The sequence below is a fragment of the Gorilla gorilla genome, chromosome X, assembly GCF_029281585.2.
Source record: "Gorilla gorilla gorilla isolate KB3781 chromosome X, NHGRI_mGorGor1-v2.1_pri, whole genome shotgun sequence".
Taxonomy (NCBI): domain Eukaryota; kingdom Metazoa; phylum Chordata; class Mammalia; order Primates; family Hominidae; genus Gorilla; species Gorilla gorilla.
In genome coordinates, this window is record NC_073247.2 from 26212938 (window position 1) to 26231598 (window position 18661).

The 18661-nt window shown below is 43.5% G+C and overlaps 1 protein-coding gene across 3 annotated transcripts in view; it reads left to right on the forward strand.

The window, feature by feature from the left end:
* The window catches only part of CA5B (carbonic anhydrase 5B), a 111555-nt gene that overhangs the window by 65271 nt on the left and 27623 nt on the right, over positions 1-18661 (forward strand). For all 3 annotated transcript variants that reach the window (XR_008675644.2, XR_008675645.2, XM_055376649.2), the window contains one exon: positions 9582-9776. Coding sequence is in view for 1 of the 3 variants with exons in the window: in XM_055376649.2 (XP_055232624.1) it covers positions 9635-9776 (142 nt within the window). In the remaining 2 variants the exon portion in view is untranslated. The remainder of the gene's footprint in view (positions 1-9581; positions 9777-18661) is intronic.

Below are 18661 nucleotides of genomic sequence, written 5' to 3' on the forward strand. Positions count from 1 at the left end.
CCAACTCTTAAAAAACTATAACTTTTAATTTAACAGAGAGGATAGACCTTAGGCCTGAACAAAAATAACCTCATGTATTGTTATAGGTATTGCAATCTAGCATTAGCTAAATTGAATTTCTGTTTACTTGGATTTTCCTGGAACCTCCTCACCTGGATCTTCCAAGCTCTGTGCCTTCCTTGATTGCCTTTGACTGTTCGTTCTCAGTCTCAGCATCCTTCATGGCTCCTTTTTGTGAGTCTCCCTTGATATACCTGTAACTGCTGGGAGGAGGGGATTCTCTTTCTATCTGTAGCTTTCTGACTGCTCCTGAGCACCAGAGCTGTGTTGCCAACTCTCTCCTAGACCTTTCCTCTCAGCTATCCCATTGACACCTTAAATCCAATATGATTAGAGGGCTGGGCGCCATAGCTCACGCCTGTATGCCTGTAATCCCAGCACTTTGGGAGGCTGAGGCGGGTGGATTGTTTGAGGCCAGGAGTTCGAGACCAGCCTGGACAACACGGCGAAACCCCGTCTCTACCAAAAATACAAAAATTAGCTGGACGTGGTGGTACGCCTGTGGTCCCAGCTACTTGGGAGGCTGAGGTGGGATAATCACTTGAGCATGGGAGGCGGAGGGTACAGTGAGCCAAGATCGTGCCACTGCACTCCAGCGTGGGTGACAGAGACCCCATCTCGTTCTGTTTTTCTTTTTCTTTTTTTTTTGAGACGGAGTCTCGCCCTGTCACCTAGGCTGGAGTGCAGCGGCACAATCTCGGCTCACTGCAACCTCCGCCTCCTGGGTTCAAGTGATTCTCCTGCCTCAGCCTCCCGAGTAGCTGGGCTTATAGGCTTGCACCACCATGCACGGCTAATTTTTGTATTTTTAGTGGAGATGGGGTTTTGCTATGTTGGCCAGGCTGGTCTGGGACTCCTGCCATCAAGTGATCCACCCTCCTCAGCCTCCTAAAGTGCTGGGATTACAGGCGTGAGCCTCCGCACCTGACCCGGAGACCCTGTCTCAAAAAAAAAAAAAAAAAAAAATCCCATTTGATTAGAGGTATGACCTGCCATCATCTTTCCCTTCCCTGTTTCTCATGACAGGTTTGTGGGGGGTTTTTTTGTTGGTTTTTTTTTTTTTGTTTTTTTTTTTTGAGACAGTATCTCGCTGTGTCGCCCAGGCTGGAGTGCAGTGGCACGATCTCAGCTCACTGCAACCTCTGCCTCCTGGGTTCAAGCAATTCTCTGCCTCAGCCTCCCGAGTACAGGCGCCCGCCACCACGCCTGGCTCATTTTTGTATTTTTAGTAGAGACGAGGTTTCACCATCTTGGCCAGGCCGGTCTGGAACTCCTGATCTCTTGATCCACCCGCCTTGGCCTCCCAAAGTGCTGGGATTACAGATGTGAGCCACTGTGCCCGGCCTAACAAATTCTATTTTTCTGTACAGGGATTCATCCTCGTCTTACTGCCAGCATCACTCCAGCCATTAAATGAGATCTTCCTCCACTTCTTCCTTTTATTCTCCTTTAACTCAGTGACAGACCCTACATTTTAAAAATCACAATGGCTATCTTTGAATACCAAGTACCCTGTCCAACTGTACTGTCACTGCCCAGTTCAGTGCTTCATATTCTCTCACTCGGATTATTGGAGTTTCACTTCAAACTCCACATGCTTAAACCTGAGCTACTTATTTCCCACCCAAAACCTGTTTCTCCCACTGTCTCCCCTATCTCAGTTTATGGTAACTTTATCTTTCCAATTGTGTAGACCAAGAATCTTCCAGTAATCCTTAACTCCTTTCTTTCACATCTTATGGGCTGTATATTCAAGATATATCAAAATTCAACCACTTCTTGCCACCTCCACTGTGACATCTCTGGATTAGTTCAAGCCTTGGATTATCCCTAAAGGGTTTTCCTACTTCTTTCCTACTTCCTGCTTCTTTCCTGTTCCTCCCTGTTTCTACTCCCCAAGGCAGTTTTCAACAGGACATGCTGTGATGTTTTTCTGTTTTTTTGGGTTTTTTTTGAGACGGAGTCTCGCTCTGTCACTCTGATGCCAGGCTGGAGTGCAGTGGCGCAATCTCAGCTCACTACAACCTCCACCTCCTGGGTTCAAGCGATTCTCCTGCCTCAGCCTCCCGAGTAGCTGGGATTACAGACGTGTACCACCATACCTGGCTAATTTTTGTATTTTTAGTAGAGTCGTGGTTTCACCATGTTGGCCAGACTGGTCACGAACTCCTGACCTCCAGTGATCCTCTCCTCCCGCCTCGGCCTCCCGAAGTGCTGGAATTACACACATGAGGCAACACGCCCAGCCTGAGTGATCTTTTAAAAATGTAAATTACTGTATGTAAATGTAAAATGTTACTGCTCTGCTCGGAAACCTCCACTGTCTCCCCTTTTTACTTAGAGCAGTGATTTTCAACCTGTGGTAACCCTATTCCCCTCCCCCAGGGGACATCTGGCAATATCTGTAGATATTTTTTGTTGTAACAACTCTGATATAGGGTGGAACTGGCATCTATTGGATGCTAGCCAGTACTGATGCTCCTAAACACCCTACAATGCACACAGCATTCCCCCACAACCAAGAGTCATCTGATCAAAAATGTCAACAGTGCCAAGACTGAGAAACCCTAACTTAGAGAAAGAACCCTTGCAGTAGCCCAGAAGTCTTGATCTGTCATCCATTACCTGTGAACCTCATCTCCTACTGCCTTCCTCCTGGTTCACTCTACTCCTGCCATATTGGCCTCCTTACTATCCCTTGAATATGCCAGACATACGCCCACTTCAGGATATTTGCCCAGGCAGTTCCCCACGCCTGAAATGTCCTTCCTTTAGATAGCTAATTCCCTACCTTCTCCAATCCTTTGCTCAAATTTTATCTTCTCAGCGATGCCTCCCGTGAACAATATATTTAAAAATATAACACCCTCTCTCAAGTGGCACTCCAAATTCATCTTACCCTGCTCCACTTTTTACTAGACATATTCAAATTGTCTCTACAACTGACTTGTTTATTACATTTGTTGTTTATTACCTGTATCCCCTACTAAAATGTGAGCTCCACAAGGGTAAGGGCTTTGTTCTGTTCCCCAATGAACCTAGAACCATGTTTCATACTTAATAGATGTTCAATTGATATCTTAATGACAAAAAGAATAAAAGAGTGATAGATTGAATGAAGGATGGTTAAAGGAATCACCTCCTCACTGACTTTCCTGGCTCCACTCACTCCCATCCATCCCGTACTCCATTGTCAGAGTCATCAGAAACCATCACTGCTTTCTCCTGTACCCATGGAATAATATCCAAAAGCCTTCCAGTCTCTTGGAAGTTCATATTCCCCAAATTAATCTCAAATCTTCATCTAGCCCCACCTCCTGCTGCATCCCCTGGGCATCTGCTTGGCCAGGGCATTGACAAATATTAATAGCAGACTTGGAATGATGGGAAGTTCAGAAATACTCTTGGCTTTCTTTCAGAAAAACAGGTTTGAGGTTTGTGGGGTTTTGTTTTTGTTTTGTCTAAAGGAGAAAAAGAAAATCTTCAGAGTCAGGGTCCCCTACAGTGAGATCAGCACCATTCTGGGGCACAGATAGAGGTCCAGACTTTTGGACCACTACAAGCAATCTACCAGTGAGTGTGGAGGAGAATGACAGAGGGTGAAGGTGAGGGTGAAGTCAGGCCCTCTGGAGCCCTCCTGCCCCCTAGCCCTAGAGAGTCAGTCTGAATGTACAGGAGAAACTTCCTATAGGCCAGGCGTCATTGGCCTCCAACCTTGGTGTCATGCAGACAGTGTGATTGCAGAATGCAGGGCAGTCCTCAAGGCATGACCATGGCCCTGGCCGTCAGCCCCAGCCTGCCATGCCTCAGTGCTTTCCGGATGGCTCTCTGTGGAGCAGAGTCAAGGGTCATTTCCCAGATGTCTCTGAATGCCATGCTAACAGGCCTCAGACCCACCCCCCCACCAACAGCCTCTTGTGCAGGGCCCTGTGCCTTGGCCTCATGTGTGTTCACTCATCTGTTTGTACAGCTCTCCTGGGTGGCGGCCATGCCCTTGGCCTTGTCTTATCACAACCTTCCCTTTGAAGGCAGAGCCCACACATCCTTTCTGTTGACTTTGCATTGTACTTGCCATCATCTTCCCAAAAATTACTATGTCTCATTCTAACTCGATTGTGAGCAAGAAAGGAGGCCTTTTCCACTTGTTTGCCCACATCCCCCTGACACTGGAATTGTTTATTGAGTAAACCTAAAGTTCTTCCCATTTTGACTCCAATTGCTCTCTTCGGCATTGGGGCCTCATCATCCCCTGCCACCTCCTCATCATCGCGGAAGGTTCCCCTGTCCATCCCTCTGCCTTTGCCTCCCTGTTAAATTGTCTCTCTCCTACGATACATTTTTCAGATGCCACCCTTTCCTGAAACTTAGAGCCCCTGCGCCACATATTCCCATTGCACTAAATCAAGGCTGTCATTGTGTCGAGCTTTGATTAAGAAATTTCTATTTTTGGCCAGGCATGGTGGCTCATGCCTGTAATCCCAGCACTTTGGGGGCCAAGGTGGGCAGATCACCTGAGGTCAGGAGTTCGAGACCAGCCTGGCCAACATGGTGAAACCCCGTCTCTACTAAAAATACAGAAATTAGCCGGGCATGGTGGTGGGCGCCTGTATTCCCAGCTACTCTGGAGGCTGAGGCAGGAGAATTGCTTGAAGCTGGGAGGCGGAGGTTGCAGTGAGCCGAGATCGCACCACTGCACTCCAGCCTGGGTGACAGAGTGTGACTCTGTCTCAAAAAAAAAAAAAAAAAAAGAAGAAAAGAAAAGAAAAATCTGTTTAATTATACTAAGTAAAATAAGCCAGTCACAGAAGGACAAATACCGTACGATCCCACTTACGTGGGGTATCTAGAATAGGCAAATAAATACACAGAGACATAAAGTAAAAGCGAGATTGCCAGGGGCTAAGGGATAGAGGAGGAGTTCTTGTTTAGTGAGTACATAGTTTATGTTGGGGATGATGAAAAAGTTTTAGGTACAGATGGTGGTGATGGTTGCACAACATTATGAATGTATTTAATGCCACTGAATTTGTACATTTACAGCTGGTTAAAATGATAACTATTATATATGTTTTATCACAATTTTTAAAAAGGTAACAAAAAAAGAAGTATTTGTTTAAATAGTTTTTCTTTGTAGATTGCAAGCTTGTGGGAGTGGGGAAAGAGCATGATCTTTTCATCTTTACACAGCACAGTGCTCGACATGAGATAATCACTCACTGTTGCTTCAGTTCAGGACTGGAAATCAATGGAAAGGAAGAACAGTTAAGGCAAGCTTTCCCCATATCTTTTAGAAGGTTTTGAAATTTCATTTTAATGTCAAATCAGTTTTATCAGAGGGAATCCTGATTAGTTGCAGTTGTTTGTTTGGGGATATTTATTGACTTTAAAAGAAAACAAAAAAATGATACTAAAAGTCATCCAAAATGACTATTTTCTTAGCTTTTTGCATTTATATGATGGGTAGCATTTTAACAAAATCAATTTGAGTAATAATAACTTTATTTATATAACACTTAGCAGCTTTTTCAGAGAGCTTTCATAGCTTGCACCATTTGAAGCCACAGAAAGTGTCAACTTCTTTTTTTTTTTTTTTTTTTTTTTTTTTGAGACTGAGTCTCGCTCTGTCACCCAGGCTGGAGTGCAGTGGTGCAGTGGCATGATCTCGGCTCACTGCAACCTACACCTCCCGGGTTCAAGCGATTCTCTTGCCTCAGCCTCCTGAGTAGCTGGGACTACAGGTGCATGCCACCACGCCCGGCTAATTTTTTGTATTTTTAGTAGAGATGGGGTTTCGCCATGTTGGCCAGGATGGTCTCGATCTCCTGACCTCATGATCCACCAGCCTCAGCCTCCCAAAGTGCTGGGATTACAGGCGTGAGCCACTGCACCTGGCCAAACTTCTTGTATAGTGTAACTGAGCAACTATTTTTCCTGCTCCTTGGGTTCTAGATTGTTGCATAAATTTAAGGGTGCACTTTAAGCATTAATCTTAACCATTTCAGTTCATATTATTGTAACCACTCAAGGGATTCTTCCTGCCTGCTGCACAAAGAAAGACCACGGGGCATTGTAACCGCCCAATGGGTTCGCATTGCCCGCTGCCTGGACAGAATCGATTTACAAACAAGACGGGGGAATTGCAATGGAGAAAGAGTAATTCACATAGAGCCAACTGTGTGGGAGACCAGAGTTTTATTATTAACTCAAATCAGTCTCCCCGAGCTCCAGGGATCAGTTTTTAAAGATAATTTCGCGGGTAAGGGCTTGAGAAGTGGGGAGTGCTGATTGCTCAGGTTGGAGATGGAATTATAGGGGGTTGAAGTGAGGTTTTCTTGCTATCTTTTGTTCCTGGGTGGGATGGCAGAACTGGTTGAGCCAGATTACGGGTCTGGGTGGTGTCAGCTGATCCATCAAGTGCAGGGTCTGCAAAATATCTCAAGCGCTGATCTTAGGTTTTATAATAGTGATGTTATCCCAAGGAGCAATTTGGGGAGGTTCAGACTCTTGGAGCCAGGGGCTGCATGACCCTTAAACTATAGTTTCTAATCACTAGCTAAGTTGTTAGTCCTGCAGAGGCAGACTCCTCCCCAGACAAGAAGGGGGTCTTTTTGGGAAAGGGCTGCTATCAATTTTGTTTCAGAGTCACACCATGAACTAAATTCTTTCCCAAAGTTAGTTCGGCCTATGTCCAGGAATGAACAAGGACAGCCTAAAGGTTAGAAGCAAGATGGAGTTGATTAGGTCTGATTTTATTCACTGTCATAATTTCCTCAGTTATAATTTTGCAAAGGCGGTTTCAGCATTGTAGTAAAGAAAGAGTTTAAGTAGACACGAGGCTGGCCACACCATGTGGGAGATGGAATTAGTACTGAAATAATCTCCTCCAAAGCTCATAGGTTACGGGTTTTTCAAAGGCAGTTTAGGGGAATGGGTGGAGGTGGCTAGGCTTGCTGCTGATTGTTTGAGGAGGAGATGAGATCAAAGTGTCCTTTGATTTCAAAAATACAATGAGGGATAAGTTGATAGGATGTCTGGGAATTTGCTTCAAAATAAGCTGGGGAGGAAAAATGGCAGGAGGGAGGGTAGAAGATGTATAAATAAAACTTGACTGGCCATGAACAGACAATTGTTGAAATGGAATATTGGGTACGTGGGTGGTTTTATTATAGTGTTCTCACTATACTTGTATAAAATTTAAGTTTTCCATAATAAAGTTTTTCTTTGTTAAGAAAAACAAAGCAGAGTAAGATTCTAAATTGAAGTTGCCAATGGCCTATTGTTCTTTAAGTCTGCTCAGTTAATTCAGTTAAGGAAGTTATTTGAAAACAGGGTGCTAATGACGCAGCTTCGTTTTCTGGGGTAAATACCCTGGGTTCGATGTCTCACACCGGAGAAGATTAACGACACGGACACACACATGGAGTTCAGGAGAGGAAAGTTTAATAGGCAGAAGAAAGGAGAGAGGAGAGCAGCTCTTTCTCTTGCGAGAGGAGAGCAGCTCTCTCTCTTGCGAGAGAGGTGTCCAAAAATGGGACAAGTGGCGGACTGCAGCAGATTTTATAGGCAGGCTTGAGGAGGCGGTGTCTGATTTACATAGGGGCCACAGATTGGTTCGACCAGGTGTGACATTTACACAGCACGCAGGAAGGCTGGTCGCCCCACCCTAATCTTATTTTGCAAAGGGGCTTTCTACTTGGCCAGTGCCATCTTGTCTGCTCCTTACTGTACACTTGGCTGGCAAAGGGAAGATGAAGCCGCCATTTTGAACATGCCTAGTCCTATGTAGTATTTTTCTATTGGCACAACTGCCAGCATTCACCTGTGCAAGCTTCCAGCTTGCTTGTCTATGTCTGCAGCTCAATTTTACAGGCTGCTCTTTGTTAGAAAAGAAAATGATTTGGGGGCTGCTTTTTATTAAAAGGAAAACCTTACTGAGGACTCCCATATCCTCACTATCTGCCTAAGTAATTTCTTCTTAACTCCTATATCACTATTATTTAGCTCAAGGCACCATCAAGATAATCCCTTGAAAGTTGATTACCAGTCCATGTTTGATATCCTGAGTCAAACATTTGCATCTCTTAAATAAGGTGCATTTTGACATACATGCTCCGTTCAAAAATGTATATACACAAATACACACATAAAACTATAAGCAGACCAGATGCAGTGGCTCACACCTGTTATCCCAGCACTTTGCGAGGCCGTTAAGCAGGAGGATTGCTTGAGTCCAGGAGTTCGAGACCAGCCCAGGTAATATAGTGAGAACCCCCCACCCCCACCCCAACCCCTATCTCTAAAAAAAATAAAGTTAGCCAGGGATGGTCGGGCACAGTGGCTCACACCTGTAATCCCAGCACTTTGGGAGGCTTGAGGTGGGAGGATCACTTGAGATCAGGGATTCAAGAACAGCCTGGCCAACATGGTGAAACCCTATCTCTATGAAAAATACAAAAAAGAGCCTCTGCACAGGCCGGAGGGAAAGAAAGGAGGTGGAAGATCTGAAGCCCACGTAGCTGGTGAGCCGGCAGGAGTGCAAATGGATGTGAGGCCGAGATCTTAGCAGGCCCAGAGCACATGGCCTTGCAGCCACACCACAGTCATGGTTGCACAAAGGATGTCCTGAACATCTGTTTGAATGTGTCTCAAGTACTCAGACTAAACACTTCTAAATCTGTAGTGGAATGAATGTGTAACCAAGAAGAATTGATTTTTTTTTTTTTCAAAATTTCAGAATGGAATAGGGATAGTTTTCAGGGAAAATGGATGAAGCAGTATTGTGGTGGGGAAAGTGTTCAAAGTTAATATTACCATAACTTCAGAACACCATAGTGAATACCTTGGAAAGCATCATCTTCATCTTCTGAGACTTTGACTGTGACCATGAGAAAGGTAGAGAGAGAATTCAGGATTAACTTTGTCTGTTTTCCCATGTTCAAGGGCCATTGTGTTACCCCTAAAATTGGCAAAGAGTCATAGATTATATTTAAGCTCAGATTTCAAAACTGTCCATGACTATTTTGGCAGGATGTATCTTGGGTTTTTTGTTTTTGTTTTTTTTGTTGTTGTTTTGTATGCAATCTAGATGCAGATGTTTGTTTTTAGTCAGCCTGGAGGGAGCTTTAATGTTGGGGTTCTTCGTACATGTAAATACCATGCTGGATAATTAATTGGGATTTCCTGGAGCAATGTTTTTTTTTTTTTTTTTAAGAAACTGTACTGTAAACAGTTTTTCATTCTTGTGGATAAAGAGAAGCTTTTCTCTGGATTTCTAATATTTGCCAACCCTGAGGGAAAGGCAAAGCATGTGAGTCAGTCCTCAAGACCCTCACTGCCCTCCACTGAGGGGACCAATGAGTTTGAGGAACAAGAGTGGATAAACCGTTGACTCTCATCTGCCCTCCCTCCCTCCACCTCAGGGTGTGTACTGCTAGTCTGAATATTGTCCTGCTTAGAGGTTTCTCCATCATCTTAAGTTTCTGTTGTTTACAGCTTTCCCTCCTCTGCCCTCATCCCTCTAGATTATTAAGTTCCTGCAACTTAACTGGGAACTGATCAAGATTTCAAGCTAACGATGGTGGTGATGAACAGCCTGAGGGTCATTCTTCAAGCCTCTCCAGGCAAATTGCTGTGGAGAAAGTTCCAGATTCCGAGATTCATGCCAGCGAGGCCCTGCAGCCTCTATACTTGTACTTATAAAACCCGGAACCGAGCCTGTGAGTACACCACTTCCTTAAAGAGAACAAAAAGGGCTCCAGCCTGAGTGACAGAGTGAAATCTCATCTCTTAGAAAAAAAGAGAAAAGCAAAGAGGGAGCAAGTGTGCAAGAGCAAAAATACTCGTCTTTATAATAATCACACATGTTAAACATTTGTAGCTATGCTGTCTTTGGCTTTCCAGCGTAGGATTATATGCCTTATGAACTGTGAGAATAACTGTTTCTCTGTTGATTCATGAAAGTAAATGTAGAATGTTCTTTCTTGACTAATTTTAGCATGTTAAAATGATGTCATGCAGAAACTGGACAAGAGACAGATCCCGGTTTTTAATATTTTGGAACCTGTTGTTTATTATTTCTTGGTAGCAATTGTCTTTTTTTTTTCTTTTAAACAAAGGTTGATCCACAAACCACAAATTATTTCTGGGAACCTTAAGTTTCTGGAAGTTGCATGTAAATGTTTGTAAACAGTTTACTAGCTTCAACGTTCGGTAATATTCTGTCCTGAGTTAGGAATTACTGAGTTAATTCTAGCTGATCAGTTTGCAAGTGTGTGCTCTGCTGTAAGGATGGAAGATTGAGTGAGGCAGGAAATGGTCTTCCTCACACCTCTCTCATCTCGTTCCCCTCCTGGAAATACAAGGCGTTGCCCATGTCCGGATGTGGCAGGGATTCTCCACTGCGGCATGATGGACATTGAGGATGGATCATTGTGTGTTGTAGGGGGTTGTCCTGTGCCCTGGAGGGTCTTTAGCAGCATTCCTGGCCTCTGCCTACTAGTTGCTAGTAGCACCCTCGTGAAGCTATAACAACCAAAACTGTCTGTAGACATTGCCAAACATGCTCTGCGTGACTGCCCTAGAGAGGGCAGTTGAGAGGATGGGAAAGGATAATGTGTGTATTTGTGGACAGATAACTTTGACTTAATGAAGAGATGAAATGGCTAAGTATTATCATTAAGGAGGAATTTTTCATGTTTTCCATTATTTAAAAAACATTGGCACAGAGTTTTCAAATGTTGGACTGCACTGAGGTCTAGGTTTCTCCCCTTTAGTGTTTATTTTCTTTGACCCCATATGCACATAATAAAAAGACTGAGTAAGAATGGAATGCTTGTAAATTAGTAATGCTAATCTAGCTACATCCAAGGGCTTAAAACTGCTCTACAAATATATTTTCACTGTAAGTTTATTTTGTTTCCTTCAACATTGACTGTGTTCTTTTTCAAATAAACGGACCAGAGGCATAATAAATTTCTGGTTGCTAGGTGTGGTTTCCTACAAACATGCCACATCCTACTGAGACTGGCTTATTCTGAACACTGGCACTTTGTGGTCTAGGGTTTATATTGGAAAGTATTAATAGTTTTGCTTTTTTTTTTTTTTTTGACAGTTGAAATTAAACATCCAAATCCGGTATGCATATGTAGTTAGGATAGCTTGCTGCTTTTAGTGCTGACAAAAAAAAACAAACAGTAGTGGCTTCGGGAGGGGCAGTTTTACTTAGTGAATTTCCCACAACAGATGACATGTTCTTGTTTCTAAGTTACTAGGAAAAACAGGGGACAGTCACCATTTGATTTTGTTTGTAGCATATTACACTGTTCCAACCTGTTTGCCCCAAGAATAATATTGTGGTCTTTGCTGCTCTGGGCCTTCGAGCAGGTCCTATTTCTATGTTCTGGACCCTCATCTGCTCAATTGTAAAGACAATTCTCATTGTTTCTGACAGCTCAGTACCCCAACAGAAGGCCAATGTACACTTTTGACCAAGAATGACCCCAGATTCTTGAGGGTTTGAAAAGATAACGTGTTAATGAAAAAAGCCAAATTCTAAAATATTTGAAGAGGTTCATTCTGAGCCAAATATGAGTGACTGTGGCCCATGATACAGCCTCAAGAGGTCCTGAGAACACATGCCCAAGGTGGTTGGGTTACAGCATGGTTTAGGGAGACAGAAGTTACAGGCAAGACATAAATCAATACATGTAAGGTATACATTGTGAGGACGAAACTCTGATTTTTTTTTTATCTTGCCCAAATTCCTATCTAAGGGGTCTGGGGAGTCATGCCCCACAAATCATAAATTCTCACCAGATGGGTTTTATTCAACCCTGTATATCGTGATTTACTTTCCAAGCTGACTTTGGCATAACATTACAAGACAAAGAAGAAAATCAAAATATTTTACCCCAAAACATGTTTCTTTGCCATATTTTGAAATAGCCCTGCAAAGCTGTTCTGCGTGGGGGAAAATTTGTATCTGTAAAGAATCTCTGGGCTGGGCGCGGTGGCTTACCCCTGTAATCTCAGCACTTTGCAAGGCCGAGGCGGGCGGATCACAAGGTCAGGAGATCAAGACCATCCTGGCTAACACGGTGAAACCCCGTCTCTACTAAAAATACAGAAAATTAGCCAGGCGTGGTGGTGGGCGCCTGCAGTCCCAGCTACTAAGGATGCTGAGGCATGAGAATGGCGTGAACCCAGGAGGTGGAGCTTGCAGTGAGCCGAGGTTGCGCCACTGCACTCCAGCCTGGGTGACAGAGCGAGACTCTGTCTCAAAAAAAAAAAAAAATCTCTGTTAACATAGCTAGACCTTTTTTTTTCCAGATCCTCCCAATCCTAAAGAGATTAACTAAGATCTGAATAGGAAATATTTCTCATCTATTGTCTCTAAGGGCAGCTACTATAAGACTTCAAAAGAACTTTGATCTCCACAATCTTTATCTTAACCTGAACATTCCCTTTCTACCAATCCCAGGTCTTTAGACAAACTCAACCAATTGTCAACCAGAAAATGTTTAAATTTACCTATAGCGTAGAAGCCCCCCCAACCCCCACCCCAGCTTTGAGCTGTCCCGCCTTTCTGGACCAAACCAATGCATTTCTTAAATGTATTTGATTGATGTCTCGTGCCTCTCTAAAATGTATAAAAACAAGCTGTACCCTGAGCACCATGAGCACATGTTCTCAGGTCCTCCTGTGGGCTGTGTCACAGGCCACAGTCACCCATATTTGGCTCAGAATAAATCTCTTCAAATATTTTACAGAGTTCGACTCTTTTCGTCAACACTTGGTTTGGCCTGGAAAGGTAGGACATCTCTAAGCAGGGGCTTACAGGTCATAAGTAAGTGGATTCAAAGATTTTCTGTTTGGCAGTTGGTTGAAAAAGTTAAGCTTTGCCTAAAGAGTTGAAGTCAACTGAAAGAAATGCTTGAGTTAAGATAAGGGGGATTGTAGAAGCCAAGGTTCTCGTTATGTAGATGAAGCCTCCCAGTAGCAGGCTTCAGAGAGATTAGATGGTAAACATCTCTTATGGGACCTTAAAAGGTGTCAGATCTCTCCTGGATCAGGAAAAGACCTGGAAAGGGACAGGGGCTCTCTACAGAATGGGCATTTCTCCCACAAGGGATGGCTTTGCAGGGCCATTTCAAAATATGTCAAAGAAATATATTTTTGGCTAAGGCTGGGTGCAGTGACTCATGCCTGTAATCCCAGCACTTTGGGAGGCCAAGGCAGGTGGATCACCTGAGGTCAGGAGTTCGAGATCAGCCTGGCCAACATGGTGAAACCCCATCTCTACTAAAAATACAAAAAATTAGCCAGGTGTGGTGGTATGCACCTGTAATCCCAGCTACTCAGCTACTACAGCTACTCAGCTGTAATCCCAGCTACTCAGGAGGCTGAGGCAAAAGAATCACTTGAACCCAGGAGGCAGAGGTTCCAGGTGAGCTGAGATCACGCCATTGCACTCCAGCCTGGGCGACAAGAGTGAAATTCTCTCCCAAAAAATAAATAAATAAATTTTGGGGTAAAATACTTTGATTTCTTTCAGAGCCTGCTGTCTGTCATGTGATGCTCTACCAGGGTCAGGTTGGAGGTAGGTATTGTATTGCTACAAAGATTCTGTTATGTCAGTCTTATCATCTCTATTTGAGTGTTAATGCTGGTCAGTTGTGCCTAAACTCTAAAGAGAGGGTATATAATGAGGCATGCCCAACCTCTCTTCCCCTGATGGCCTGAACTAGTTCTTCAGGTTTCTTTGGGATCCCCCTGGCCAGGGTAGGGGGGATCCATTCAGTCCGTTGGGTAGCTTACAATTTCATTTCTGGTTCACATGTGCAAAGTCCTTAGCTAGTGATGTCACGCAGTGAGGACTCAGTGTTGGCAGCTACTTCTAGTACTACAATTGTTATCATCATCATAGGCTCAGTGCCTGCCTCAGATGTTTAAATCTGACCATTTTAAGAGGAGGCAAAGCAAAATAAGGAGTGAATGAAAGTAAGAGGTTGTGGCAAATTCGGAAAGCAGCATTTCAGGTCAGCGCTGTGCTCTGTGCTCATGATATCTTTGAATCTTTGGCTGTCAACTCAGATTGCTGTTTGGTGTTATCTCAGGTAGCAGACAGTAACTGTTGATAGTCCTAACTTTGGAGACTTGTAATATAATAAGATAAAGATAAAAGCCTATACCTATTATCCAGTGTGGAAATAAAATCAGTTTCCCTTAGGTATCATCTGGTGAAATTTAGTCTAATGGTCACATAAAAAGATTTAGGCATGAGATCTTAGACCATAGGAAAGTGCATTTAATAATTCTTAATTGAATGAAATATAAAGAATATCAGGTAAAATGGAAATGATACTGATTTGTTATTCCAATGATTCTTAATGTTGATGATCTCCGTACTTGTAGAAGAAAGAGAAACATGTTAGGGTAATAGGGACTAAAGAAGCCAGCAGTGTATAAAATGCAGCCACTAACCCCATGTGGGTATTTACATGTAAATTTAAATTCATTAAATTTTTATAGCTACATATGCCTAGCTCTTAATATACTGGACATTTCTATCATCAGAGAGGGTTCTATTTGACAGCAGTAATCTATATCATAACTGTACTGTGTTTGAAAGTTATTCTATTATTTCTCCAATTAATTTTGAAGAATAAAAATAAAGCCTGGAGAGTAAGAAAAAGCTTGTTTTGCAGTGTTTTCACAAAGAATTCTGAAACATAGACTCAGGATGCCCCTAGATTGTCTTTTATTAACATGCAAATAACCTTGAGAAAAAATGAGCTGATTAAGAGCCACTTAGAATTGCATTAATGGCCTCAGGGTTATCTTCAGCTGCCTGGGACTGACAAATAGCCCTGGAACTGACCATCAGGAAATGTGGGCTGTAGTCTCCTGTGCTGATAACTGCACAGGTATCCTGTGGCTAATGGACTCAGCATCCAAGTTCCTTTTATAGCCCTGATGATGCTCTAACAAGGCAATTTGTGATTCTGCGATCATCCTCAACCAAGTCATATGGAGGGTCCCTGTGTATACACCCATCACTGCATTAAGGCCAAGGCCTGCACGGATATCTTCAGTAACATGAGGAAGTAGCACATCCCTCATAAAAAGGGCAGTGCATAGCAAGGGACCACATAAAAAGCACATGAGGGTATAAGGCAATGCTTTCCGGTAGATAAATAATGTAAGCCACAAATATGAGCCATATGGGTCATTCTGTATTTTCTAATAGGCCAGGTACAGTGGCTCATGCCTGTAAGCCCAGGACTTTGGGAGGCCAAGGTGGGACGATCACTTGAGGCCAGGAGTTTGAGACCTGCCTGGGCAGCATAGCAACACCCCATCTCTACAATAAAATAAAATAAAAATATGAGTAATTCTATATTTTGTAATAACCGCATCTTAAAAAGTACAAGTAAACAGGTCAAATTAATTTGACTAATATACTTTATTAACCAAATATATCTAAAATATTATCACTTAAACATGAAATGAATATAAGAATTATAAATGAAATTTTAATATTATTTATTTTGTACTGAGCCTTCGAAGTTCCTGGTATTGTACATTTATATAGTACATCTCAATTTAGACTAGCACACAGGGACAGTGCTACCATATTGGGGAGCTCAGGAACAGAGAGAATAGGTGTTGAGGAGTAAGAACAGATGAAAGATGCTTTATTTAAGGTGGGAGTGTCAGAGAAGGGGCTTGAACTGACCTTGAAAGCCTAGTAGAATTTTAAGGAACAAACGAATAACAGATAGATACGATTAGGTGAACCTAAGAGGTGTTCAGGGTAAATCAGCTTGCCTGGTAGAGAGATGGTGGCTGTGAGGTAATGGGTAGAGAGCCTTGGTATCAATTTGTTTGGTTTTCTGTATCAGTAAAATAAGCATTTAGTACCTCTTCTGTGCCTTGTACCAAGTAAAGCCCTGGAGACTATAGAAAAAGTGGAGGACACAGACCTCATGGGCTTGGAGTTGACACAGGCCCTTTGGGCAGATAAAGCAAACACAGATTACCTAAGGAATGGTTGGATGCTAAATGGTATGAAAGCAAATTCAGTGTGTGTTCAGAAAAAGCAAAGCTCAGAGTGGTTGGAGAATATGTCATCAGGGAGATAAGACTTGAACTGGAAAAGGTTTCTATAAGTGTTAAGGAAAAGGAAGGGCTTCTAAGCACAAGCCAAAGTGGGGCTAAAGGCCAGGCGTGGGGGCTCATGCCTGTAATCCTAGCACTTTGGAAGGCCAAGACAGGAAGATAGCTTGAGCCCAGGAGTTCAAGACCAGCCTGGGTAACATAGCGAGACCCTATCTCTACAAAAAATTTTATTTAAAAAGTTTTTAGCCAGGCGCAGTGGCTCATGCCTGTAATCCCAGCACTTTGGGAGGCCAAGGCGGGTGGATCACAAGGTCAGGAGATCGAGACCATCCTGGCTAACAACGTGAAACCCCGTCTCTACTAAAAATACAAAAATTTAGCCGGGTGTGGTGGCGGGCACCTGTAGTCCCAGCTACTCGGGAGGCTGAGGCAGTTGAATGGCAGGAACCGGGGAGGCAGAGCTTGCAGTGAGCCGAGATCGTGCCACTGCACTCCAGCCTGGGCAACAGAGTGAGACTCCATCTCAAAAAAAAAAAAAAAAAAAAAAGTTTTTAAAAACCAAAGTAGATGGCTGGGTGCAGTGGCTCACACCTGTAATCCCAGCACTTTGGGAGGCCAAGGCGAGTGGATCATGAGGTCAGGAGTTCGAGACCAGCCTGGCCAAGATGGTGAAACCCCATCTCTACTAAAAATACCAAAAATTAGGCCAGGTGCGGTGGCTCACACCTGTAATCCCAGTACTTTGGGAGGCCGAGGCGGGCAGATCACAAGGTCAAGAGATCGAGACCATCCTGGCTACTGAAGACATGGTGAAACCCCGTCTCTACTAAAAAATAGAAAAATTAGCTGGGCATTATGGTGGGTGCCTGTAGTCCCAGCTATGCGGGAGGCTGAGGCAGGAGAATCGCTTGAACCCGGAAGTCAGAGGTTGCAGTGAGCTGAGATCACGCCACTGCACTCCAGCCTAGCGACAGAGCGAGACTCTGTCTCAAAAACAAACAAACAACAACAACAACAACAACAAAAACCCACAAAAATTAGCCGGGCATGGTGACAGGCACCTATAATCCCAGCTACTCGGGAGGCTGACACAGGAGAATTGCTTGAACCCAGGAGGTGGTGGTTGCAGTGAGCTAAGATCGCACCACTGCACTCTAGCCTGGGTGACAGAGCGAGACTCCATCTCAAAAAAAACAAAACAAAAAACAAACAAAAACCCCAAAGTAGACATAAACTTGTGTAGGTAGGCAGTTGTAAGAAGAGTAGCATGCTAAGGGGAATAGCATGACAAGAAAAGTAGCATAGGAACACCAGAGTTTGGGAAGAATGAGGAAAATGAGATTAGATAAGTGAGATGGGTTCTAACAGGAAAACCTGGGCATTGAACATAGAAGTTACAACTTGATATACTGTCTTTAGCGTAGGAGCAATGTGACAAAGGTGGTTATTTAGGAAAATTGCTGAGTGGCAGAACTCAGGAGTAGAGGAGAGTTAGAAAAGAGGAAAAGCAACCAAGAGGCTTTGTATGAAGTCTGGGGGTTAGGGTTCTGAACTAGGCCGCTGTTCTGGGCAAGGTGAAGAAGAGATAAACCTGAATGAGTCTTAAAGAAAAATAATGAAATAAAGCAAAAAGGAGAAGCGAACTGTCTTATTCTGTTTGGGCTGCTATAACAAAGTACCTCAGACTAGATAATTTATACACAACAGAAATTTGTTACTCACAGTTCTGGAGGCCAGGAAGTCCAAAAAACCAAGGTGCCAGTAGATTCAGTGTCTGATGAGGGTTCTCTTTGCTTCAAAGAATTTGCCTTCTTGCTGCATCCTCACATGGTGGAAGGAGCTCAGAAGCTTTCTCAAGCCTCTTTTATAAGGGTATTAATCCCGTTCATGAGAGCTCTGCCTTCGTGACTGTGTCACCTCCCAGTGGCCTCAGCTCTTAATACCATCACCTTGGGGAAAAGGATTTCAGCGTGTACATTTTGGGGTTTTATTTATTTATTTATTTATTTTATTTTTTGAGACAGGGTCTTGCTCTCTTGCCCAGACTGGAGTGCAGTGGCACAATTTCAGCTCACTGCAACCTCCGCCTCCCGGGTTCAAGAGATTCTCCTGCCTCAGCCTCTCAAGTAGCTGGGACTACAGGTATGAGCCACCACACCCAGCTAATGTTTTGTATTTTTACTGGAAATGGTGTCTCCCCATGTTGGCCAGGCTGGTCTCAAACTACTGACCTCAATTGATCTGCCCACCTTGGCCTGCCAAAGTGTTGGGATTACAGGTGCAAGCCACTGCTGCCTGGCTAAATTTTGAGGAGACGTATACATTCACACCATAGCACAAATCTTCCCAGTGATGCTCCTCATCTTATTCCATCCACAAGTATTAACCGAAAGCCAGCTGGCTTACAGAGCAGTGAGGAAGGCAGATAATTAGACACATACGCATATAATTATAACTGCACCTATGTAATAAATGTCATGAA